At 39.9% G+C, this 26,452-nt stretch overlaps 1 protein-coding gene across 1 annotated transcript; it reads right to left on the bottom strand.

Annotated features, from left to right (window-relative positions):
- Window positions 1-7,528: 7,528 nt before the first annotated feature.
- Window positions 7,529-9,078, bottom strand: LOC125145132 (C-type mannose receptor 2-like). Its single transcript, XM_047815953.1, has 4 exons — window positions 8,800-9,078; window positions 8,355-8,696; window positions 7,987-8,081; window positions 7,529-7,707 (listed from the first exon to the last, which is right to left on the bottom strand). The coding sequence occupies exons 1-4, from the start codon at window positions 9,026-9,028 to the stop codon at window positions 7,606-7,608; spliced, it is 768 nt and encodes a 255-aa protein (XP_047671909.1). The 5' UTR covers window positions 9,029-9,078; the 3' UTR covers window positions 7,529-7,605.
- Between the last annotated feature and the right edge of the window lie 17,374 nt (window positions 9,079-26,452).

The raw sequence follows: 26,452 nt of genomic DNA, 5'->3' as shown, positions 1-26,452 counted from the left end.
AAAAAGAAAGATGGATGTGATTGTTATTTCAGGAGATGTTTATACAGTAGATCTCTATAATGCATGTAAAAAAAAAACATTACAGATTATTGATTTATTTCCATACGTTCTAGTCGTAATGGTTTGTGTGCTGATGATTAATCATTCTTCTCCATCCTAAACTGACCTCCAGCCATGATTAATGTCATAAGCTCCACATTCTCCAACACCACCGGTGGCATGGCTCACTGTCAGCCGTCCTTGTTGACCTGGGTGATGATGGCCATGATTATCCTGGATTACATCCTGTCTTTCCCCACAGTGCCGTGGGCTCTCTGGATCTTAATGAGAAACTCTGCCTTGGAAACAGAAGTCTTCATATTCAACATTCTTTGTGCGGACATAATGGGAACTCTCATATCTCCAGTTATGTTCCTCATGATGTTAGTTTCTTCATACATGTCCACCTTCATTGAAGGATTTTTATACATAAATAATTTATACCTTAACGGTTATCCACTGTTCCAGTGTGTGATGTGTTTTGATCGCTACATGGCTGTGGTTCATCCCATCACTTACCTGAAGTATAAAGCGATGAGGTACAAGTTAACAAGCCTGTTTCTGACATGGACGGTGACACTGATGATGAGTGTGATCAACTCTACCTTCTTAAACTCTCAGCTCCTGTTCGTGATTCTCGTCCTGGTCGTTTGCAGTCAGACATTTTTCAGCTTCTCCATCCTCAAGGTGTTGAAGCGCAGTGGACCAGGAGACGGGAAAAGACAGCAGGAGAATGAGAAGAAAAAAAGAGCTTTTATTATCGTGGTCGTTAATCAGGTAAAGCTGCTGATCAATTACATGCCGTATATCCTGATGTCCACATTTCAGGGAGAAATTTCAGGCAACATCTATTACTGTTATATACACTTTATTATTATAAATATTTGCTCTTTTGGACATTTTTTTCAGGCTTTCCTTTATCTGCAAAGAGCCGGGAAATGTTCAGTCCCAAAAATGATCAGAGCAAGTCCTGGTTTCAGGTAGACAGCAAAAAGGACGAGTATCCTCATTACCTCAGAGGTAGGTAGGTAGGTAGGTAGGTAGGTAGGTAGGTAGGTAGGTAGGTAGGTAGGTAGGTAGATAGATAGATAGATAGATAGATAGATAGATAGATAGATAGATAGATAGATAGACAGACAGACAGACAGATAGAAATAGATAGAAATTTAAGTAGCAACATACAGAGAAATAAGTTCATCACAACACAGTAAATTATTATTATTATTATTATTATTATTATTATTATTATTATTATTATTATTATTATTATTATGTGTCCATAAAATCCAAATCTCCAAGATACTGTAGAAATAATCACACTAAATAATGACTTTGTTTGGTTTAATCCCCTTTTGTTCATCATCAAGTTTTATTTACGTAGAAATGTTTAAATTCATAATTTCTAAAGGCATCTTTACTTTATTTAATTCCATAACACTTAAGACTGTACAGGATTTGTATTTTATTGTTTTATTTTTTATTTTTATAATCTTATAATAAAATTATTATATAAACTATTAGATTTTTTTTCTAATATAACCTTTATTTATTTTCTGCTCATCATTTACCTATTTCTCTGTTTTATTATTAAACGTTTATAAATCTGTTTATGTAAATGAGCTGTTTATGTAATTATTTCTTTTACAGCTGAATTTTCTTAGAATAATATCAGTTAAAATGATTTGCTTGTTATTTTTAGATGTTACTTACACAGAATGTTTATAAATATAAATATATGTCTATAAATATAAACTTTGTGGATAAATTTAATGTCACAATGTAATTTAAGTTCAGTTTTAAGACATTAACCAGTAAATAAGTGAATATAAAATCCTAATAAACAGCAAAAATTGTTTATAATAAGGTCTGATTTTGCAATAATGATGTATTACATCTGTTGAATTGGAAACTATAGATATAAAATTTAATAAAACAAACAAACACAGAATATTGTTATTAAGGATGCAGTTTTATCCCATGTGTGTCATTAGCATATGTTTTGTACATGTGTGTGTTTTGGGTAAAGATGAATATGCAAATCAGGTGAAAATATCCTACACAAGCTTTTTTATTTAATCATTTATTTTTGCATGTCTTGTTTATTTAATGTCTTAAAGAACAATGTCTTAAGTAAAGACTGTAACGATTTTATTATTAAATGATTTTCACTAAAGTAAATAAAGACTGTTATGTTATGTGTTAGCACATTATTCTCAGAGCCGAAGTTATAAAGTTATGTGTTGCCTGCCACCTTGTGGTAAGATGTATAATTACATAAAATGTATACAACCTGAGTGTTAGCTGTGTAAAAAAAACAGAGAATAATTTAATTTAATTAACTCCGACACACACTTCCTGTAGTTCCCAGGTGAACAGGTAAAGGTGAAGTATGTGAAAAACACGAATAGATCATAAAACAATTAAAACGAGCTGTTTAACGGCATACAATATTTAGTAAAGGTTAAAGGTTAAACACTTCAGTCTAAATTTGATTCATGATTCTGGATTCAGTCTTTCAGCTCGATTCGAAAAATCTAGCAAATAAAAATGACAATTAAAAATAATTCAGAATAATCTGAATTCATCTAAATAATAATATAATATAAAATAGTATAATATAATATACTGTGTATATATAAACAAATAATATAATATATAATAATATAATATATAATAATATAATATAATATAATTTACTGTGTGTATATAAACAAAAACACAAAGAATTAAAAAAATTATAAAAACTATAAAATAAATCATCATCAAATTTCCAATTTTAATTAATCAAATTTCTAATCTCTATATAATATAATATATTATACTATATATGCTTTTTTTTCTCCCTGCTGCTATTAGACTTTACAAGCAAAGCTGCTCCCAGTGAACCGGTCACTAGGGTTGCATTGTGTGGAGACGCGTCCTATTCTGCCCCTGATTGGGTAATACTCGTTGCCATCGTTGGTTTGATTGGTTTGTTTTAGGGTTACGGCCAATCAGAGTCAGAGGAGGGCGGGACGCCGCCTCGCCGGTTCTTTTGACAGAGTGACAGAAAATCCATATGAAACGATGGCATAACCTAACCTGCCTAACATGCTGTCCATCATCAGCCACATCTTAAGCATCCCAGCATCCACAGGTTATGTGGAAAGGATCTTTTCTAGAATGGCCAACAAATGGAGTGACAGCAGGAACAGGAGGTCTGTGGAGCTCATCAGGAGTGAGCTCGTGATCACGTTTAACTTTGCAGTCATGTTCAGAGTTTTACTGTAAATGTTGGAAAGACAAACAGCTTCTCAGTGCTGCACGGAGTGACAAGAAGTACACTTATAAAAGAAAGTAGACCTGACCTGCTCCAATACTGCACACTGCTACTTCTGGTCCGCTGATATTCACCGATACACTGATATACATCCACTGATGTTATTATGTTCATGATGTTCATGGAAGATCTTTTGCAAGTTTGCTGGTTATAATTACTAAGTTATGGATCTGTTAATTTAATAATAAGTTAATAAAATATGGTTCACATCTCACAAGTTCCTCCAAAAGCTTATTTTTTGTGTTCTCACTCACACTTTGTTGGTGTATATTTATTATTGTCATAGCTGTGTATTCAATATGACCACTTAAGTTGTGATAGTGAGAGACTGAGTGCATCTGTTCACACTGATTTCAATAGCAGATATCTTATTATAATGTCCATTGGTATCAATATTAATATTTTTATGAATACATGTTTTCAGTAATGATATAACACCACTGGCACGCCATCGGGACTGTGGTCATCGTGGCCCCGAGGGGTGTGGCCCCCGCTGCGGCAGGCGTCCCTTATTTTTCTGTATTGAAGGTGGCAACCCTACCAGTCACCATAATTACTGGTATTACTGTTTAACTGCAATAATAACAAAAACAAAGTATTTAAACAACACGTGCAATAACAGAAATGTTAACAACATGCAATATTACTGTGTGCAATATGTCTGTTAGCGTAACTACTTACTCGTGGCCTCTCTTTTCTTCTCCGTATTTATACACTGTGTTGTGTTTATACTGTATATTATATTCTGTCTTTATTCTTTTTATAGATTTGCATTTCTTTCTCTTTGCTGCTGTAACAGGGAAATTTCCCCATTGTGGGACGAATAAATGTTTATCTCAACTTATCTTATCTTAAATGATATTATAGAATATTATTTTTATTATTTTATTACATTATATAATAAAAATAATAATTATCATTATGTTATATTATATTTTCATACATTCATTCATCTTCTACCGCTTATCTGAACTTCTCGGGTCACGGGGAGCCTGTGCCTATCTCAGGTGTCATCAGGCATCGAGGCAGGATACACCCTGGACGGAGTGCCAACCCATCACAGGGCACACACACACTCTCATTCACTCACACACACACACACACACACACACTACGGACAATTTTCCAGAGATGCCAATCAACCTACCATGCATGTCTTTGGACCGGGGAGGAAACCGGAGTACCCGGAGGAAACCCCCGAGGCACGGGGAGAACATGCAAACTCCAAACACACAATGTGGAGGTGGGAATCGACTCCCCAACCCTGGCGGTGTGAGGTGAACGTGCTAACCACTAAGTCACCGTGTCCCCTATATTATATTATATTATATTATATTATATTATATTATTGACATTATGATGTTCACTGCCAGAATGTTCTCTTCGTGAAACAGTCTTACTAGAACAGAAACTCCTGTCGTGGGACCTTATACAAGCCAGTTCTGCTTCTTGCACATAAAATTTGTTAGTCACATTTGGCGAACATGAAGAAGCACCGTCCAGCCGCAGGGTTTGACTATATTTTGAATAAGTCAACAATTTGTGCTCATTTGAATCCCCACAAAGAGTCACAAAAAAAAGGTTGATACTGTTATATCGATGGAGTTTTATTAACATGTAGAGTGTTTGTGTAGAACAGCATGACTCTGTGGCTCCATGAGTTAAATAAACACCTCAAACCAAAGACATGTGACTTGTTCTACTGCAAAGTAAACCAGCAGGAGTGGAACTTAGTAACTCAAAGAACATCCCGAAGTCCACGCGTGTCCTCAGGGGCAAATCAGCTCTTTCCATGTAATACAAATGTTCTCTGCTTTCTGAACAGCCCTCATTTGTTAGTCTCAGTAATCAAATCAGAAGACGTACTGCCCAGCCCCAGGGTTCATCTGGCTTTTGAATAAAGTCATTCGTTGTGTAGATTTGATTTCCCTGAACAGTCAGAGAGAAATAAAAAAAAACTCTGATTCCATAGCAGAGATTTGGCAAGACGTGATTCTAACACATTTACATTTACGGCATGTTACAGACGTTCTTATACAGAGTGACTGTTGATGAACACATAACACTGTTTCACTAGGTTCACTAGGCTTAAGATACCAGCAACCTGCTGTAAGGCTCAGGGGTTTTTTAAATACACACATTCAACAAACAGGGGAGAAAGTGCTAGTTGAAGTGTTTCCTGAAGAAGTAGGTCTTTAACCGCCGCTTGAAGACATCAGTGACTCAGCTGTCTGGAGCTCTAGGGGAAGTTCATCCCACCACCTCGGTGTAGAACAGAACAAAGTCTTGTAGTAAACTTCCCTCTTACCCTGAGAGATGGTGGGACCAGTGGGGCAGTGCTGTAGATCTGAGGGTGTGAGGTGCAGTGTGAGGAGTGATGAGGGCTTTGGGGTAAGATGGAGATGGTCTGTTTGTGGCTTTGTAGGTCAGCATCAGCTACAGGAGCCAGTGGAGGAACACAGCAGTGTGGTGATGTGGAGAACTTAGGCAGGTTGAAGACAAGTCACACAGCTGCATTATGGGTCATTTACAGAGAACGTGTTCATATGTAGAGCTGATAGAGAGAGCTGCAGTAGTCCAGTGTCGACATGACAAGAGACTGAACAAGTACCTGAGCAGCCTGTGTGGGGAAAAATGACCGAATCCTTCTGATGTTGTAGAGCAGGAACCGACACGAGTGAGTCACATTAGGGACGTGATGAAAGGACAGATAAGTGTCCATGGTTACCTCCAAGGTTGTGAGTTGTGACTGAAGGGGAGATCAGATGGTTATGCAGAGATGGTGTACGATCATGACCTGGGGATGAAGCACCTGATGATCAGCAGTGATAAATAACATACTCATGTTTTTAACTTCATTTTTATTTATTTATTTTTATTGTTTTTTTTATTTAGCTATTTTTTTCTGTTTCTATACTTCTGTAAAGCAACGTGAATTGTTAAAAGTGCTTTACAAATAAACTGAATTGAATTAAATGAACCAGTTCTCCTGTATGATCTCCTGTCCATGTCTCTGACCTTGTTTCTGTTCGCCCTGAACCTGAAACTTCAGTAAAAGGTAAAAACAAAATCCCATCTGAATCTCTGATGTTCAGTTAGTAGCGACTTGCTGCAAGATGTGAAATTGCATAAGAACATAAAATGTTCACACACTTAAACAGAAATAAACGTATTTTATTAAAAATGAACAAAAATAAGAGCATTACAAGATACTGAGAGAACCGAATAAAATATTAATTAATTGAATGGAATATATTAGTTAAAAATAGTCAAATTCACTTCATTCTTCTCTGGAAAAGGACGGAGACAAAAACTATTAAAAAAAATATCCCAGAAAAATGATAAGGATATTTTTTATTTAAAATTTAAGTTAACTTATAATGTTTTTAAAGATAAATCTCTAAACTTGAGTAAGAGATCTGTACAAATGTAACAGAACTTTTATGGATCATACAGAAGTATAATAATAATAATAATAATAATAATAATAATAATAATAATAATAATAATAATAATAATAATTCAATTCAAGTTTATTTGTATAGCACTTTTTACAATAGACATTGTCTCAAAGCAGCTTTACAGAACATAAACACAGAGAAGAAGGTAAACATAATTAATGATAAAGGAAATAACAAATAATAAAAGTAAAAGAATTAACAGAATAAAAGTTCTAGATTATTATTAGATATAAATAGTTCACAATGTGTATGTATTTATTCCCCTATGAGCAAGTCTGAGGTGACTCAGGCAGCAGTGGCAAGGAAAAACTGCCTTAAATTGGTAAAGGAAGAAACCTTGAGAGGAACCGGACTCAAGGGGGAACCTCATCCTCATATGGGTGACACTGGGGGTGTGATTGTAATATACAGTCAGATAAATGTGGTATTGTTATTATAATAATAATAATAATAATAATAATAATAATAATAATAATAATAATAATAATAATAATAATAATAATAATAAAAATAATAATAATAATAAAATCAAAATAAATAAATAAATAAATAATAAAATCAAAATAATAATACTAATAATAATAGAATAAAACTAAATAAACAAATAATAATAATAAAAATAATATTAATTTTAATAATAATAATAATAAAAACTCAAAATAAATATGGTAACAGATGAAACATGAAGCATGTTCACTGTGATGCTCTAACTTTCAGTATTTCAGATTTGGAGGATTTGAGGAGATAAATAGATAAATAAAATTCTAACATGAGATAGTTTACACATTACAGGTCTTTGTTCTTCTTCTTAAAGATGTTTCCGTCTGGCTGAACCCTCCACATCACTGTGATGTCCATCACGCCGTTTTCCTCCAGTTTCTTCTTGATCTGAAGAACAGAATCAGGATCTGATTTGCGTATCATTAATAAATCTGCTTTACAGTTTGGGCTTCAGCACTTTCTGTTGTCACTGTAATTGTGATGGATGAATGATCATGTAAATGAGGAAGAATCACAGCATAAAGATTTAAATGATTAAAGATGGAGGGAAATTAGACAGAAAATGAAATGGTGGCTTGTGTGATAAATAAATTTGTATTAAAATCCTTTTAGAAAAAGATCTTCCTGTTACGATGAACACAATTACACAGACGTCCTAAAACTCACCTGCTCTAAAATAGACGACTGCACATCAGGATCAAACACACGGCCATCAGACTTCACCTGCAGCCTCATCACCTGTCGTTCCTTCATCGGGATAACTGAGGAACGGAACGGAGAACCATCAGTGACCTAATGTTGGGGTTTACGGTCATGTGACTGCTGCAGGTTTGTTTAAGCAAATATTATTTATAGTGTTGTGATGAATACTGAATGAGATGTTTCTTTAGCTGTATGTTAAAAAGGAATGCAGATTTCTATTGGGTTTAAATTCCGGGTTAGATGATGGTGTGTGATGATGATGAAGATGAAAAAAGCCACACAACAGACATACGGAGTTGAATATAGTAGAAATCATGTAAGTAAAAACCTACGAGTGTGACAGATGGAGTAAGCAGATTCTGCACAATCTCGATCAGTAAACCCTCCCCCATAAAGATCTCCACAGTTGTCCTTTCCATAAAAATTATTAGGTTGTCCTCGATACCACAGGAGATTAGTAGGCTCGGTCCCATCCGACCACTTCCAAGTGTCCCTAAACAGTCCGATCCAGGAGGCTCCCTGGTCATTTGCCATCTGCTGTAACAGGTCGTTGTCGGTTTGGTTGAGTGCACTGGCCAAATCAGTGTGAAATGTTCTGCAGTAAGTCTGAGCTTCGGTCCAGCTCATCTGAGGACTGGAGACACTGACGAACCGGTCGGCACCACTGTTATTCGCTGCGAAGGACAATGAGTAGAAAATTAAAAGGGAAATCTGGATTAGATTAAACACTTCTTGTTGAGATTTTTCTTGTTCTTCACAATCAGGCTGTCGACTCACCGTTAAAACATATAACCGGTTTAATATCTATGCAGGATTCATCAAACCACTTTCCCAGATAATTAATATAAACACATGATTGATCCCCATTGGCGTTATTGGGTTCCCCAGAGGACCATTTCCTCAGAGTAATATTCTTCAGTGGAAGGTCGTCTAAAGACCAGCGCCAGCTATTGAAATCGTTGTATAATCCGATCCAGGCACGATCGGTCAGGTGCGCGCTCTCCATTACTTCTGTCAGGATTTTCCAATCATCAGTACTTTGGATGGTTGCCAGGTCAGTGTACATCACCCTGCAGTAGTTCTGTGCCTGAAACCAGGTCTTACGGGTCATGATCAGGTGATATTTATTGCGGAACGTTGGCAGCGTGGATACAGTCAGCAGCACAGCACCTGTCGGTGATTAGGGCAGATTTATAATTTAACTTAAAGGATAATTTGAGACTTTTGTTCTGAGTAAAAATGTTTTAGCACAAACTTCGATGTTGTTGACTGAATTACTGCCGTAAAGCAGCTGCTGATTTCCAGAACAAACATCTCTTGCTAGTCTTTCTGTGTTCACCTGTCTCTTATAAATCTCAAACATATCAGAATTTTTGGTTAAGTAGGTCCTAGAAGAAGAGCTTGAGCTCTCACCATGACCCGGCGAGTAGGAGCACAATAAAGCTATTTTAATAACCTAATATCGCTAACAAATCTTTTGTTTCATGATCTGCGTTTCTCCTGATTTGGGTTTAAAATTATTTTAATTCACTCACATGTTTCTGCTTGAATAAATCATAAATAAATAAATAAATCCTAACAACCCAAACTCATCAATCAGCAAACACACAGAAATGAGGTGTGAGGAGGTCTTTTTATCAAATAAATAAATAAACAGACAAACAACCTCATTTTATATCAATATATTAGTCAAAACTAATGAATACATTTTTAGTGTTTCTCAGTAAAAGAGCTCATGTACAGTGAACTGCAGAGATGAATCTGTTCTCACCTGCGAAACACAGAAGAGTGAAAATCGGCCTCATGACAGATGAGTAACTGTGGAGTGTTAAAATAAACAACCGGTCAAAATCAAATGAGAAACAAAATTGTGGATGGAAAAAATTTAGATTTAGAAGATCTCATCTAGCACACACACACACACACATTCTAAAACAACGTACACAGTTTGAATGCTGTACAACTTCAAGGTAAAAGCAGCTTGAACGAACAATAAGCTGTTAGACATGAGCCCAAAACACCGGCCACATTAATCCGTACCTGTCTGATGGAACACAGTGATTTGTTCACAGCTCTTCAGATCTTTACTGCCAGCGTGCGTCTATTTTAAAACCTCTGTCCTACGTCTTCTACAAACCAGCTCTGCTACAAACCTGAAGTCCATATTTGATAATCAAATTAGAACGATGACACGAACGTAAACGTGAAAAAGTTCCATCTGACCATCAAGTCTGTATCTCTTCAAATAAATCTGTACATTTTATTTCCCTTCAACAATCAGAGGGAGGGGAAACAAATATTACATCATTGTAAAGTTTATAGTTCTAGTACTCGGGATTGGACACCAGCACACAAGCGACACACAACTTCATCAACAGATAAAAAGGTCGACGTTTGGAGAGAAATAATCACAATATCTTATCATCAGCTGAGGTTCAGATGAACACCGTGACTTATGTAAGATGGATAAAACATCTAACAAAAGCAATGTGTCCGTACATCGGATTGTTAAAGCGTGTGTGTGTGTGTGTGTGTGTGAGTGTGTGTGTGTGTGTGTGTGTGTGTGTGTGTGTGTGTGTGTTTAAATGTTATACAAACAACAAAACAAACCAAGAAAACGACTCACTGCTCTAATGAATGACATTTACAGCTTCAGTAAGGATGTAATTTTCCAGGGTTTAATTAGACATTAGATGTCGTTTCTCTGTAATTACCGACTGTTTAATTAATTTTAATGATTGCTTAAGAACATTTTAATTAGAATAATAGCATAATAGAGAAAATTGTAAACATGTAAGTTCACTTACTGAGTTTAAACATTATTGTATTTCCTATCCTGAATGTAGCTTGGCAATTTTTGCTCAAAATCCTTTTTTCGATTCTGCCCTGACGTTACAAAGCTCAGACGCAGCAGACAGCTTCTGGGGATGACTGAGTGGACGATGTAAATGTGGAGAATCACTCAGACTGCAAGCGGTGCATAAAGTTTTGAATGATTAAAGGTAGAAGCAGAGGCATGCTCAGGTGTGACGTTTCAGATGCAAATTAAACAGAAAACAAAATCACTGCTTGTGTGGCAGGAGAAAGAAAGTAAACTCATCACATGGCTATACAAAGGGACGATGTGGCCTTTATATTAGGAATAAGGGGTTCTCTTTAGACACAAACACCAAACAAACAAACAAACACTTGTTGGCGCTTCTTCTCCTTTCACACCTCTTTTACCCTGTAAAATTTCTGTTGAAAATTCCCTGTAATTCTTTGTTTCTTTCGTGTTGAATTTCCCCCTCGCTAGGAAACCTGAACACTTCAGTGATGTTCCTCCTGATGCCACTGAGATGTTTTTTTAAGTGTTGTGATGTCCTGGTTTTCACCTGATATGAGACTCGTGCTGTCCGACTGCACACTGCACACCACAGCTTCACACTGTACTCTTGCTATATCCTTGCTCAACGATCTGATCTCCCCTTCAGCCACAGCTCACACCCTTGGGGTAACCATGGACAATCATCTGTCCTTTTCCTCTCATGTTGCTATCCAAAAAGCTCCCTCTTACCTCAAAGCCCTCATCACTCCTCGCACTGCACCCCGCAACCTCCGATCTACCAGCACTGCTCGACTGGTTCCACCATCTCTCAGGGTAAGAGGGAAGTTTACTACAAGACTCTTCTCTGTTCTGGCACCAAGGTGGTGGAATGAACTTCCCCTAGAGGTCCGGACAGCTGAGTCACTGGCTATTTTCAAGCGGTGGTTGAAGACCTACTTATTCAGGAAACACTTCAACTAGCACTGCTTTCCTTCTCTTTTGCATTTATAAAAAAAATAAATAAAACCTTTGACACTTTTTCATTGTAACTTTGAACAAATGTTTTAAACTCATGGTATCTTAAGTGTGTAACCTAGTGAGCAGCATTAATGTATTCACTGTTAGAGATTTAAGCACTTATGTACGTCGCTGTGGATAAGGGGTCTGTCACATGCTGTACATGTAAATGTAAATGTACACATTTGGCATGGCAATGTGAGATAAAATATATAAGAGGAAGAAGAAGGAGGAGGGTGTTGTTAGTAGTGGTGGTTTGTTGTTGTGGCGTTGAGATAGTTGGATTATTGTTATTTTGTGATTGTTCTGGTATTGACTTCCGCCTGTTTTTTGACTCTGAGCTTGGTTTACCCTTTGGCCTGGTTGCTGTGCTGCACTTTTGTATATATATATATATATATATCACTGTACAATTGTCACTATTTCACTGGCAGTAGGGGTGTTGCTGCCTTTTTTCTTTGGGAGTGGGTTCCTTTTTCCCCCGTGTGTGTTTGGTAGGGAGTTAGGGAAGTTCCCCTGTATTTTTTTCTTTTCTTTGTTTTCAGGTAAGCATAGTTATCTCACTGTTAGACCTTTTTGTTTATTATTTTGGCCTTGGCCCACCTTGAAGAGATGCCTGTGTACTGTTGGCTATATATATACTTTATATCTGTAAATACACTTACTACAAATTCTACCTTGTGTGGTTTCTTGTGGTATTTTTAAAGAGATCCAGTCACTGAATCCCGAGCTTTAACGCTGTGCAGCCCAACCCTAGACTGGGTTGTAACACAAACAAACAAACAAACACAAACAAACAAATAAATAAATAAATGAGCTGTGCAGTTTATTAAGTCAGGGTCATTTGCTTGTGCTGTCAGTGTTAACAGATAACTCAGTAAAGCTGATTTGCATGTCAGAGATATAAAGCTGTACAGTGAGAGGGCTCTGGATCACCTGTGTGTGTGTGTGTGTGTGTGTGTGTGTGTGTGTGTGTGTGTGTGTGTGTGTGTGTGTGAGGAGCTTCACATCTGAGACTGAGATCATCGCAGGTACCAGGTAACTCTACTACAGCAGATATGTAAAACTAGACGTAAGACATAAACATAAAAGGATAATGATCTGGAGGTAGAACATCAGCTCTGATAGGTTTCTATCATGTTGTAATATCTTGTTGTTTCTATAGCAACGGCTCAGTCACAGGGACGCATACCACAAACTCCCCACGTAAACGGATTAAAACGTGTGTGTGATCATCAGTGTGGTGAAGCTTTATGGTGAAGTTTGTTCTGTAACAGTCAGAGGGAAAGTTTTAACTGTGTGGTTTCTCTGTAACGTGACAAGTTCTTCTTGTCTTCTTAATGAGACAAAATTCATGAGAAGGAGAAAGTGTGATCACTCCATCACACCATCACTCCATCATATCATCACACCATCACTCCAGTACACCATCACTCCATCATATCATCACTCCATCACACCATCACTCCATCACACCATCACTCCATCACACCATCACTCCATCACACCATCACTCCATCACACCATCACACCATCACACCATCACTCCATCACACCATCACTCCATCACACCATCATGCCATCACTCCATCACACCATCACTCCATCATATCATCACTCCATCACACCATCACACCATTACACCATCACTCAATCACTCCATCACACCATCACTCCATCATATCATCACACCATCAGTCCATCACACCATCACACCATCACTCCATCAATCCTTTACACCATCATGCCATCACTCCATTACACCATTACTCCATTACACCATGACACCATCACTCCATCAATCCATTACACCATCACTCCATCACTCCATCACTCCATCACACCATTACACCATTACACCATCACTCCATCACACCATTACACCATTACACCATCACTCCATTACACCATCACTCCATTACACCATCACTCCATCACACCATTACACCATCACTCCATCACTCCATCATACCATCACACCATCACACCTTCACACTATCACACCATCACACCATCATACCAACACACCACCCCAGCATTCAGTGTTCCTCTCCTTCGGTATCTAACATGGGGAAGTTGTGTTGTAGCTCAACACACAAGTGTTTATATAAAAACACACCTTTGTGATATTAACTGTGTGCTGTCGCGTGACTCCTCTCTACCTTTAGCCTCCTGAGGTCCTGCGTGAGAAGATGAATAAAACTAATCTGGATCCAGTGATTCTTGGACTGTCTTTGCCCATTGTTATGGCCTCAGAGAACATCAACTTCTGTGTTGGACTTCCTCTAAACATCTGTGTGCTCGTCTTCCTCACCCGAGCTGGAGTACGGGACAGATCTCTGATTTTCACTCTGAGTCAAATTGCATCTGAAATCCTCTTTGCTGTCTCAGCGCCTCTCTTTGTCCTCTGTCACGTCAACTTTGAAAAGCTCTGCTTTTATCATCCGGTATTTATTACTGGCACCTGTATGACGTCTCGCTTTCTGCTGCAGTGCTGTGTGATTATTGAGCGCTACATGGCAGTCATCCACCCGATCACCTTCCTGAAGTATAAAGCGATGAGGTATCGTGTAGCTGTCGCAGTCATATTGATTTACTCGATCGTATCTGGGTTTGTGACCATGTTATGGATTTCTAAACTCCCCTTAGATGCCTTTGGACTTGTGTACACTGTGATTCTGGGTGTGATGCTTGTCCTCAGTCTCTCTCTGCTCAGAGGTCTGAGGACACCAGGCACAGGAGCGAGGGAAAGGGATGATGGCGGGCTGAGCGTTGCCAAAAAAAAGGCTTTCAGAATCGTTTCCCTAAATCTTCTGATATTTTTAATCCAAATAATCCCATTGTAACAGACTTATTCTGTGAGCTGGAGTGCATGTTGATGTTATACTGAGCATTGCGATTTGTGTGTGTAATACATTTTCCCCTCGGGGCTCGCCGTAGATAGCGTGTGGGCATGCGCACAGGAGGGCAGTGTTCTCGGGAAGTTTTCGGTGTGGGGATCACGTTGGTGTGCCGCGAGGAATAACAATAAAAAGAGTTGATGATCAAACGATGAGCCTCCGTTTCTTATTTTTTTTAGTTTCATTTCAGTTTAAGCGAACCCGATGTTAAACGCTCGGTTACACTGGTGGCAGCGGTTTTGTTTTTTTTTTTTGTTTTTTTGTAGTGCTCGCGTGGTTCGGTGTTGCGACGGATGTTTCTTAGTTAGCTTAGCTTTCGAAGTTTGAGTTGGTTAGGGCGCGCGAGTTTATACTACCGGGAACATCATGTAGTGTAAGGAGGAGTTCGGTGTTTATCCGAGACGTGACCCGAGCAGCAGACACGTTAGGATCGAGTTACCACCGCCGTTTTCCAGTGATGAAAAGCAGAGTTTTTTGTGCTGGGCGCGTCAGTTCGAGGTCGCGGTCAGAGCGCTCACAGAGGATGATGGCGCTGCAGCCTACAATTATGAACTGGCGAGAATTCTACCGACACGTTTGTCCGGTGCGGCGTTTCTGCTGTGGGACAGCCTCCCTGGTGCTGTTCAGTCGGATTACACGGCTGTTAAAGATAAACTTAAAGAGGCATTCGGGCAAAGACAGTTTATGGATCACTTCAGAGCCAGCCTTTCAGCTCGGCCCAGAGCTCCGCGGGAAAGTTTGGAAGTGTTTGCGGCTGAGATTAGCAGGCTGGTCGATTATGCCTTTCCTGAATATGGAGAGAGAGCTCAAAGGGAGGAGAAATTTCGTCGTTTCTTGGCTGGTCTGGATCCGGTACTCAGAACTAAATGTCATGAGCAAGGAGCTACGGATTTGGAGGAGGCCGTCATAATTGCAGGTCGGTGTGAAAATGCCAGAGATGTAATAAAGTCTGATTATGTGGCTGTGAATGCCGCTCATAGCGATGGTGACGAAGGGGCAGTGGCTGCTATTCAGTCTGGGAGAGACAATGTTGGGCTGTACAGAGCAGTTGAAAGATTAGCGGACGAAATGAGGGACATGAGAATGGAATTGAGACGTTTAGGAGATGAAAACCAAAAACTCAATGCCAAAGTGAATTCTAAAACGAAGGAGGACTGGCAATGGGGCCGCTCTCCATCTAATGGAATATGTCAGTGCTGCTGTGGGGGCCGTGGATGCCAGTCACGGAGAGGTCGTTCGCCTGAGAGACAGTGGGTCAAACACAGCGACACGTATAGGTCCGGTACGGATTATGGTGATGTTAATGACTCGTACTCTACACAGTACCCTACTAAACGCAGTCCAAGTCCTAGCCCACGCAGACGGAACAGCTATGAGGATGACTCAAGAAAGCGTGGAGTACGTTTTATCTCTCCCAGTGCAGGGGAGCGACATAATGGGCCGGGAAACGGACTGTAGCTGATGTTGCGGCCCGAACACCAGCTATGTTGATTAAGGGCTCTCGAATTGACAATACTACTGGCAGTAACTCTATTTTCAAAGACGTTGATGATGCCAATAACACTGACCAAGGCCTGATGGTGTCATATGTGCGGGGAGTAATTGAAGGCGTGGAGGTTCAAATTTTAGTGGACTCTGGTTCCAGCGTGTCTCTCATTAGTGCTGATTTTCGTATGTCCATCCCAGCACTGCGCAATCGCCCACTGAAGAAGGAGTATGTGGCAGCTCGTGCCGTGAATGGACAGATGCTGGATACGCTGGGCACTATAACAATGACGTTTCAACTGGGAACGGAGTCATGGCAACACGTATTTCATGTGGTGAGAGAAACCACTCAGATGGTGCTGTTGGGGTGGGACTTCCTGTTGAAGAATCATGCCTTACTGGACCTCAACCGGGCAAAATTACAATTGTGGGGCATGTCTGTTCCTCTCCTTACCAGCAAAGACTTTGTTCCCTTATGCTGCAATGTGTCCCTAGCAACCACAATTTCCTTACCGCCCTTCAGTGAGTCAGTTGTACCTGTTAGAGTTTATTCACCTTATGTGGCTAAAATGTTGAAGGACTTTGATGGCTATTTGGAGCCTAATGTGGCAGATTCGTCCAATTTGGTGGTGGCTCATACAGTAACCACGGTTAGAAATGGACTAACAAAAGCTCGGATTTTAAATCCTACTGGACAGGACATTTCATTAAAGCAAGGTATGCACCTGGGTGAGTTTTACTCTGTTGATGGCACTGATATTCAGTTGCTTCGGGCTCCGGTCGATGTAGCTGCAACATCAACAATGGGAGTGACACCCCCGGTATCACTGGATGAGTCGCCAATTTCGGAGTTTGAAAAAAGGTCACTTTCTGAATTGCTGTTAAAATACAATGACGTCTTTAGCTCCTCCGGGAAAAATTTGGGAAAATGCAATCTGATCAAACATCACATTAGAACGGGCGAGCAGGCTCCTATCAAACAACGCCCGTATCGTGTGTCCCCTGAGAAACGTATGGAAATAGAGAGACAAGTGGCGGGTCTGCTGGCAGATGGTGTCATTGAGGAGAGCTGCAGCCCATGGGCATCACCAGTTGTGTTAGTTAAAAAGAAATGTGGCGCCTGGCGTTTCTGTATTGACTACAGACGCTTAAATAGCGTGACTGTGAAAGACTCTCACCCACTACCTCGTGTGGATGATACGCTGGATGCGTTGGCAGGCGCGGTGTGGTTCAGTACTTTGGACTTTTCTAATGGGTACTGGCAGGTAGAGGTTGCTGAGGAGGACAGAGAAAAAACAGCATTTACGACGGGGCAGGGACTCTATCAGTGGCGATCCATGCCAATGGGCCTCTCAAACTCTCCTGCTACATTCCAACGTTTGATGGAACTAGTCCTCAGGGGGCTCCCATGGCACGTCTGCATGGTATATTTGGATGATATTCTGATTTACAACAAAACGTTTGACGAACACTTATCGAGCTTGCAGGAAGTGTTTTCCAGAATTCAGTCGGCCGGCCTAAAACTAAATCCGAAAAAGTGCCACCTTGCGAGAGATCATGTAATTTTTCTTGGTCATGTTATTTCTCAGAAAGGACTCCAGCCTGACCCTAGGAACACGGAGAAGGTTCGGGACTGGCCAGTTCCCCAATCCCCATCTGAGGTCAGAGCGTTTGTGGGACTCTGTTCATATTACAGACGCTTTGTCAGAGACTTTTCGAAATATGCCGCTCCACTGAACCAGCTTGTTGTTAAGAATGTGCCCTTTGTGTGGTCTACTGAATGTGACGAATCTTTTCATTTCCTGAAAAATGTGTTGTCATCTGAGCCTATAGTGATTCTGCCTGACTTCAACGTGCCGTTTAAAATTCACACAGATGCGTCCAACCTGGCGGTCGGTGCTGTGCTCGCCCAGGATAGAGACGGCTTGGAGCATGTGGTCGCCTATGCCAGCCGGGCGTTGAACTCCACACAGAGGCGGTGGTCCACTTTCGATCGGGAGCTATGGGCCATTGTGTGGGCGGTAAGGGAATTCAGGCATTACATTGGACTTTCTTCTTTTACCATTATTACAGACCATCGGCCCCTGTTAGCTCTGCGGCGTATGTCTATTGAAAATGACCCAACAGGAAGGAGGGGACGATGGATTATGGAACTCGATCCACTGAATTGGATCATCATTCACAAGGACGGGACCCGTCACAAGAATGCAGACGCTCTGTCTCGTCGCCCAGTAACACCCGACCAGGTTGGCGCAGAGTCCACTAATAATCGAATGTCAGAAGTCAATGTGGTGAGTTCCGGGCAACCAAGTAATGACAATTCATGTCCCTTAAAAGTTGTTAACCCTGCAAGGGGAGGTACGGCTGCGCACCTATCTGACATTCCTGATTCGGATACGATTTCTATAAATGCTCTATCTTTCAATACACGGGACATTAGGGCCTCGCAACAGGCCGATCCTGACATCAGAACTGTTTTGGATTGGGCGGAGCAGTCACAAAGGCCTTCTAGGAGACAGTTACAAGGTGCCTCTCAGTGCTTAAAAAAACTTTGGACTGAGTTCAATCGCTTCTCAATTATTGATGGACTGTTGTGCCGCTCTGTCATCTGTTCACGTACTGGTGATCCTATATTACAAATTGTTGTACCCAATGCTATGATTCCTGATATTCTGTTACAGCTGCATGGGGCCCCAGCCTCCGCCCACTTCTCTTCTGAGCGTGTGTGGGAGCAGGCAAGAAAATTCTGTTACTGGCCGTCCATGTACAGGGACATCAGAGCATGGTGTGAGCAATGCAGAGCATGTCAGACGCGTCGAGGTCCTGTTCCGTCCCACCGAGCACCTATGGGAGGTTAAAGACTGTCCGTCCTTTTGAGAGAGTGGCTATGGACATTCTAGAGCTGCCGGTGACCGCTAAAGGCAATCGGTACGTGTTAGTTGTTGAGGACTATTTCACGAAATTTGTCAATTTGTATGCTTTACCTAACCAGACAGCACTAACTGTTGCACGCTGCCTGTTTGAGGATTACATTTTGACACATGGTGTTCCGGAGACTTTGCATTCGGATCAGGGCCGCCAGTTCGAGGCGGAGATAATCCAGAGCCTCTGTCAGTGGCTAAACATTAAAAAGACACGTACCACTCCCTACCACCCAAAGTCGGATGGTATGGTTGAGCGCTTTAACAGGACCTTGACTGACCAGTTGGCTAAGACACTGCTGACCCATGGAGGGGAATGGGATGAGTATGTGAAACATGTTGCTTTCGCTTACAACACGTCACCTCACTCCAGCACTCATTTCACACCGTACTTTTTGACCCATGGCCGGGAGGCACGGGTGCCGGCTGATGTACTGTTACCGACTCGTGCACTTTCCTCCAATATGACAGGATCCCATACTGATTTTGTTCATTCATTGCGGAAAAAACTGGACTCTGCTTTCGGCAGTGCGCGCATGCATAGCGAGGCTGCTCATGAGCGTCAGAAAATGTATCATGATCAAGGAGTGCGTCACCAGCCTTATACGATGGGTGCCTTGGTGTGGCTTAACAACCCTGTTGAGAGTCGTATGAAGCTGGCACCCCATTGGAAGGGTCCTTATAAAATTGTTCAGGTCATGGACTCATGCGGTGAACTGGGCTTGACTTATCGGATTGTCAATCCTCTGGACTCTGGTGAGAGGGCGCAGGTTGTGCATTATGATAGGTTACGGCCTTATACATTGCCTATTCCTTCTCTGTCACAGACTCAGACATGGCCTAATGTGTTCGATTCTTTTACAACATCCTCCTCCCCGGAGGTGGATATGTCAGGTAGACAAGAGTGTGTTCTCCCTCAGAGTGACCTGAGTGCTCTGCCTGAAGAGCACTGTTTGGAAAGACAGCCAGAACCAAGTGTGAGCAGAACGGGGAGGGTTTTGAAACTTCCGGGTCATTTCAAGCATTTTGTTCTGTATTAATATCACTGTTAGTACTGTTATAGTGGGACTGTGGTACTATGTATTTGTGTTGCAATTGTTTGGGGGTTTGTTCAATGCACTGTCCGGTTTAAAGAGTGTTTGAAAGTGATGCAAAGTTAAAGTAAAGAACTGTGCCTTACGATATGCTCCTTCTGCACTTTAATGCAGCGTGTATGATTCATTTAAGGTGTTTTGTTTATGTATGATGCTCATATGTTTATTGGGTTTATTGTTCATTTATATAAATGGGGACATTTATTTTGTCAGGGGGGGACGTGTGTAACAGACTTAATCTGTGAGCTGGAGTGCATGTTGATGTTATACTGAGCATTGCGATTTGTGTGTGTAATACATTTTCCCCTCGGAGCTCGCCGTAGATGGTGTGTGGGCATGCGCACAGGAGGGCAGTGTTCTCGGGAAGTTTTCGGTGTGGGGCATTACGTTGGTGTGCCGCGAGGAATAACAATAAAAAGAGTTGATGATCAAACGATGAGCCTCCGTTTCTTATTTTTTTTAGTTTCATTTCAGTTTAAGCGAACCCGATGTTAAACGCTCGGTTCCATTCCCGTAGGTTTTGTAACACTATTGCTTGCCATCTAATCGGGTGTGTGTGTGTGTGTGTGTTTCTATGAACTTGCATTTCTAACATACAAAAGGAATTAATTCTCTATGTTTTTTTTTTCGATATTGTGGAGGTCTGAAATTCTCTCTGCTGCTCCGTGTTGTTTGTTCTTTTCTTTGTGTTGAGTGACACCTTGTGGTAAATCTTATACAATGCACAAATACTTGCGCATTTCCATTTAAATAATAGTTATAAATAAATGTCTTTAGAAAAAAAGGGTTTTATTCATTTATTGAGTAATTTACACAATATTAACATGTACAGAATTTTATATAATAAAGTATAAAGATATTTTAGAATTTCTTACGTGGTTGCTATGGTAACACAGGTAGTTACTTGGTTGCTATGGGTGTGAGTGGGTGTGGCGATGCAGTGTAAATTGTCCTCAGTATATAAATGTATTAAAGGGGACTGAAATGGTGTGAAAGAGCAGAGGATCTTTTCCCTGTAATTCTGATCAGATACAGAGAACACACCTGAACATGCACCTGAACACGCACCTGAACACGCACCTGAACACACACATGAACGCACACACGAACGCACACCTGAACACACACCTGAACACGCACATGAACACGCACATGAACACACACCTGAACACACACCTGAACACACATGAACACACACCTGAAGACACACCTGAAGACACACATGAACACACACCTGAACACACACCTGAACACACATGAACACACACCTGAACACACACCTGAACACACATGAACACACACCTGAACACACACCTGAACACACATGAACACACACCTGAAGACACACCTGAAGACACACATGAACACACACCTGAACATGCACCTGAGTAAACAGCTAAACACACACCTTTACACTCCCCTGAAATCATATATTTACATATCATACATAAACATTTGTTTTGTGTTTTGATTTTAAGAACAGATTTCTGGATTTTTTCCCTACTTTCTGAGTTGGAATGTGTAAAAGCTACATCACCAGAACGTAGTGTTATGTCTGTAATGTCTCACAGCTCCATGTAATAAAGAATAAAGCAGGAAGCTCTGTAGGAGACTCCTACATCAGAGAAGAAACTTTAACCTTCTCTCATTTCTTCATGCTAAGATTTTTGTAGGTTGTTTCTTACATCTTTGTAACCCATAAATGTTTGTCCATCTCTTCAAGCCATCAAACACTGTATAGCAGCGTTTACAGATGAGATATTTTACAGATATAAAGAATTTCTAGATTAATTCTCACCAGTGAAAACAAGGACAAAGACAATAAACTGCTTCATGACAGATGAGGATTTGTGGAACATTAAAATAAAAATTGTCAAAAAAAATGTTCAAAGTGTAAAAGTGTCATTTGTTTTAATCTTGTAGTCAAAATGATATCTGATGTGATGAAGCCGAAAGGGAAGCAACAATTATCTGTATAAAAAACACAAACTCTGATAAACCTCTCAACAAGAGTTTATTTAGAGCGAAGGATAAGATCATCACACAAGCCCATCCATCCATCCATCCATCCATCCATCCATCCATCCATCCATCCATCCATCTTCTACCACTTATCCGGGGCCGGGTCGCGAGGGCAGCAGACTAAGCAGGGACGCCCAGACTTCCCTCTCCCCAGACTCTTCCTCCAGCTCTTCCGGGGGAATACCCAGGCGTCCCCAGACCAGCCGAGAGACATAGTCCCTCCAGGGTGTCCTAGGTCTTCCCCTGGGCCTCTTCCCAGTTGGACATGTCCAGAACACCTCCCCAGGGAGGCGTCCAGGAGGCATCCGGAACAGATGCCCGAGCCACCTCAGGTGACTCCTCTCGATGTGGAGGAGCAGCGGCTCTACTCTGAGCTCCTCCCAAGTGACCGAGCTCCTCACCCTATCTCTAAGGGAGCGCCCAGACACCCTGCGGAGGAAACTCATTTCGGCCGCCTGTATCCAGGATCTTGTCCTTTCGGTCATGACCCAAAGCTCATGACCATAGGTGAGGGTAGGAACGTAGATCGACTGGTAAATAGAGAGCTTCGCCTTGCGGCTCAGTTCTTTCTTCACCACAACAGACCGGTATATCGACCGCATCACTGCAGAAGATACACCGATCCGCCTGTCGATCTCCCGCTCCATCCTTCCCTCACTCGTGAACAAGACCCCAAGATACTTAAACTCTTCCACTTGAGGCAGGACACAAGCCTTTATAAAATAATGATGTAGCCGTTTTTACTTGTATTTTTTGATATGTGTTAAGTCCATATGTGTTTGTGTTGTGTCGGGAATCTGAAAATGAACTGCTACCTCCCGTCAGCTCGAGCCACTGAAAAGAAATAAGTGGAGAAATCAGGTCAGTTAGAAAAGCTGCTCAGTGTGATGAGGAAATGATGGAGCTCATCACTATTCATGAGCTCTCCCACTTGAGACCACGCCCACAGAATTCGTGTAGCTCAGTGAGTTTCCTATACAGCAAGGATGGCTGAACATCAATATACATGAAGAAGCCATTCTGCTGCAAGATGATTGTAAACAAAGTAAACAAAGTTCCTCTATCCTAGGTTAATTATTGCGCTGGGTGAATGTATAGTCATGCTCTCATATCCTAGCGGTTAGCCAATCGGAGCCAAGCAGCATAGCTCATTTGAATATTCATGAGAACTGGCACAAATCGAGCAGAGTCTTCATGCAGGCTTTCTATACCAGATTAGAATGGCTTAAACAAGGTAACCAAGGCGTTTTTTCCACAAAAAATGTTAGAGTCCATGTTAAACTTCAGACATTACCACAAACGTAATGAAATACGTGTGACATCTTTAAGCAGACTGAACTCTTCACTCGAGGAGACTTTCTGTTAATCACATTATACATCAGTTAATCATCTGAGTTTGTGTGAGATTTCTACACTAAATAAATTATTTACATTTCTGAAATTTTATCAGAAAGATTAAAGATGAAAATAAAATCTTTTCATTTTAGTGAAATATCTTTGGTCATTTTGCCAGAATTTAGCTACAGAAACATTGAAAGTTTTGCAAATTTATATATTGTAAAAAAAAATAATAATTATGAAATCATTCAAATATTAATCAAATCAAACAGTACTGTACCTGTAAGATGAGCATGTGAAGATGGAAGTGTTCCTTCAGAGGTTCTTTAGATGTTTATCATGTCCTCATCTACACCTGTGTTAAAATACAAACCTCCTTTAGTCCACACAGCACCAGACCAAGCCTAAGCACGTTTCTGATTTTAAAAAAGGACATAATTTGTGTAAAACTTTTTTTTTTTCATATGTAAATCTACCTCGAGGGAAATGTTGACATGAGCAGGTTTTAGAGACTTACTGATTTTAACAGTGTCTTCTTCACTGTCGACACTGTAGAGTGTCTCTGCCTCGGGATTTCTGTACATTTGTGTTTAGGACATTTGACAGGCACTCCTATCCAGAGCGACTCACATTTATCTCATTTATACTGCTGAGTAACTGACGGTTAAGGGCCTTGCTCAGGGGCCCAGGAGTGTCAGCTTGGTGGACCTGAGATTCGAACTCATGACCTTCCGATCAACGGCATCTGCAATTATCAAAGCTCATACTCCTGTTGTAAAAGCTCCAAGTTTGATGTGCTGCTCATGCTGAGATGTTTTTCTGCTCACCACAGGTAATGAATAAATGATTATAGACCTCCTGTCAGCTCAGACCTGTCTGGTTCTTCTCCTCAACATCTCTCATCCTCTTGCACATCGTCTGGTCTTTTCATAGCAGCTCACAGTGTTTATTTCTCTCCCTGGTATAAATCTCTCTCTGTTAGACTACAGGTTTTACTACTCTGTGTGAAGAGGAAATGTTATGGATCTTTTTACACATGTTGTGTGAGTGGAGTTAATCTCAGCGGCTCTGATTGATGTGTGTAAATCATTACTGGAGACTTTTCTTATTACATCATCAGTTAACATTCTTTCTCCAGCTCTAAGATGATGCAATCTTTCCTTACACAGCGCTGCTGAGTTCTGGATTTTGATTGGTCTGCAGGTGTTGATTAGTTTTCTATGATAGCATCTCTGAGAAGCACAGGTGTATATTATTGCATATGAAACATCACCCCGCTGCTGTGTATCAGTAGAAACACCACACACAGTGCTGAACAGACTTTATTTACCTGCAGCTCGTGGGGCATTGGGTCCCTGGGGAGGTGTCTGAATGAGTTCTTCTGAAAGTTAAAGGTCACAGAGGTTCCTACTGTTCATGTTTTTGTTTATTTTGTTTTTATTGTAGACCTTTTTTTAACAGCCTGAGGGTGTGTAAAAGAATAGGCTCTGATCAGCCAATCAGAAAACAGCACTGCATCCCGCCCTCTGCATTCACACGAGTTTCTTTGAACTCTATTTAGACATAAATAATAATAAAAAAATCATATAATCAACAACATACATGTAGCACAGTTTGGCTAAATGTGTACTGTAATAATAATAATAATAATAATAATAATAATAATAATAATAATAATAATAATAATAATAATGTAATAATAATGTAATAATACTGTAATAATACTGTATACTGTAATAATACTGTAATAATACTGTATACTGTAATAATACTGTATACTGTAATAATACTGTAATAATACTGTAATAATACTGTATACTGTAATAATACTGTAATAATACTGTAAACTGTAATAATACTGTATACTGTAATAATACTGTAATAATACTGTATACTGTAATAATACTGTTATAATACTGTATACTGTAATAATACTGTTATAATACTGTAATAATACTGTAATAATACTGTATACTGTAATAATACTGTAATCATACGGTATACTTTAATAATACTGTAATAATACTGTAATAATACTGTAATAATACTGTATACCGTAATAATACTGTATACTGTAATAATACTGTATACTGTAATAATACTGTATACTGTAATAATACTGTAATAATACTGTAATAATACTGTTATAATACTGTATACTGTAATAATACTGTAATAATACTGTATACTGTAATAATACTGTAATAATACTGTAATAATACTGTTATAATACTGTATACTGTAATAATACTGTAATAATACTGTATACTGTAATAATACTGTAATAATACTGTATACTGTAATAATACTGTAATAATACTGTAATAATACTGTAATAATACTGTATACTGTATTAATACTGTAATAATACTGTAATACAAATCCACACAGTACACAGAATGATATGAACAATGACGGCGTGTAATAATGTCTAATTGTACGGAACCTCTGGGTGTTTTCCCTGTCAGGAAGCTCAGAACACTCAGGAACAACATTGTAGACTCCTTCCATAATAAATCTTTAATCCTAATAAATACATCTTTACAGATTCACACACTCAAATCATTCGAGCGGCAAATGACACTTCTGGGGAATGAAAACAGAACTTTCAATAATTATCAGGTGTAACCTGTTCAACCCTTAAACTACAGAACACAAGAACAGAGCTTTTACTAACCCTGTGTTTGTGTGTCTCCTTCATCTAGTGACATGAGAGAGAGAGAGAGAGAGAGAGAGAGAGAGAGAGAGAGACAGAGAGAGAGACAGAGAGAGAGAGAGAGAGTTTTTTTTTTAAGTATTCATGAATGGTTATACCTGTAAAACCTGTTGGTGATCAGGTGTATGTGT

The sequence above is a fragment of the Tachysurus fulvidraco genome, chromosome 7, assembly GCF_022655615.1.
Source record: "Tachysurus fulvidraco isolate hzauxx_2018 chromosome 7, HZAU_PFXX_2.0, whole genome shotgun sequence".
In the NCBI taxonomy this organism is placed as follows: domain Eukaryota; kingdom Metazoa; phylum Chordata; class Actinopteri; order Siluriformes; family Bagridae; genus Tachysurus; species Tachysurus fulvidraco.
This window is presented reverse-complemented; position numbering and strand designations above follow the sequence as displayed.

What these genes read in the sequence shown, in the direction of transcription:
- LOC125145132 (XM_047815953.1), bottom strand. Translation starts at nt 9,028, where the DNA reads ATGGAGAGCGCGCACCTGACCGATCGTGCCTGGATCGGATTATACAAC. An exon ending in ACCGGTTATATGTTTTAACG is followed by an intron (nt 8,697 to 8,799) that starts GTGAGTCGACAG and finishes TGTCCTTCGCAG; the next exon opens with CGAATAACAGTGGTGCCGAC. An exon ending in TTACTCCATCTGTCACACTC is followed by an intron (nt 8,082 to 8,354) that starts GTAGGTTTTTAC and finishes TCCGTTCCTCAG; the next exon opens with TTATCCCGATGAAGGAACGA.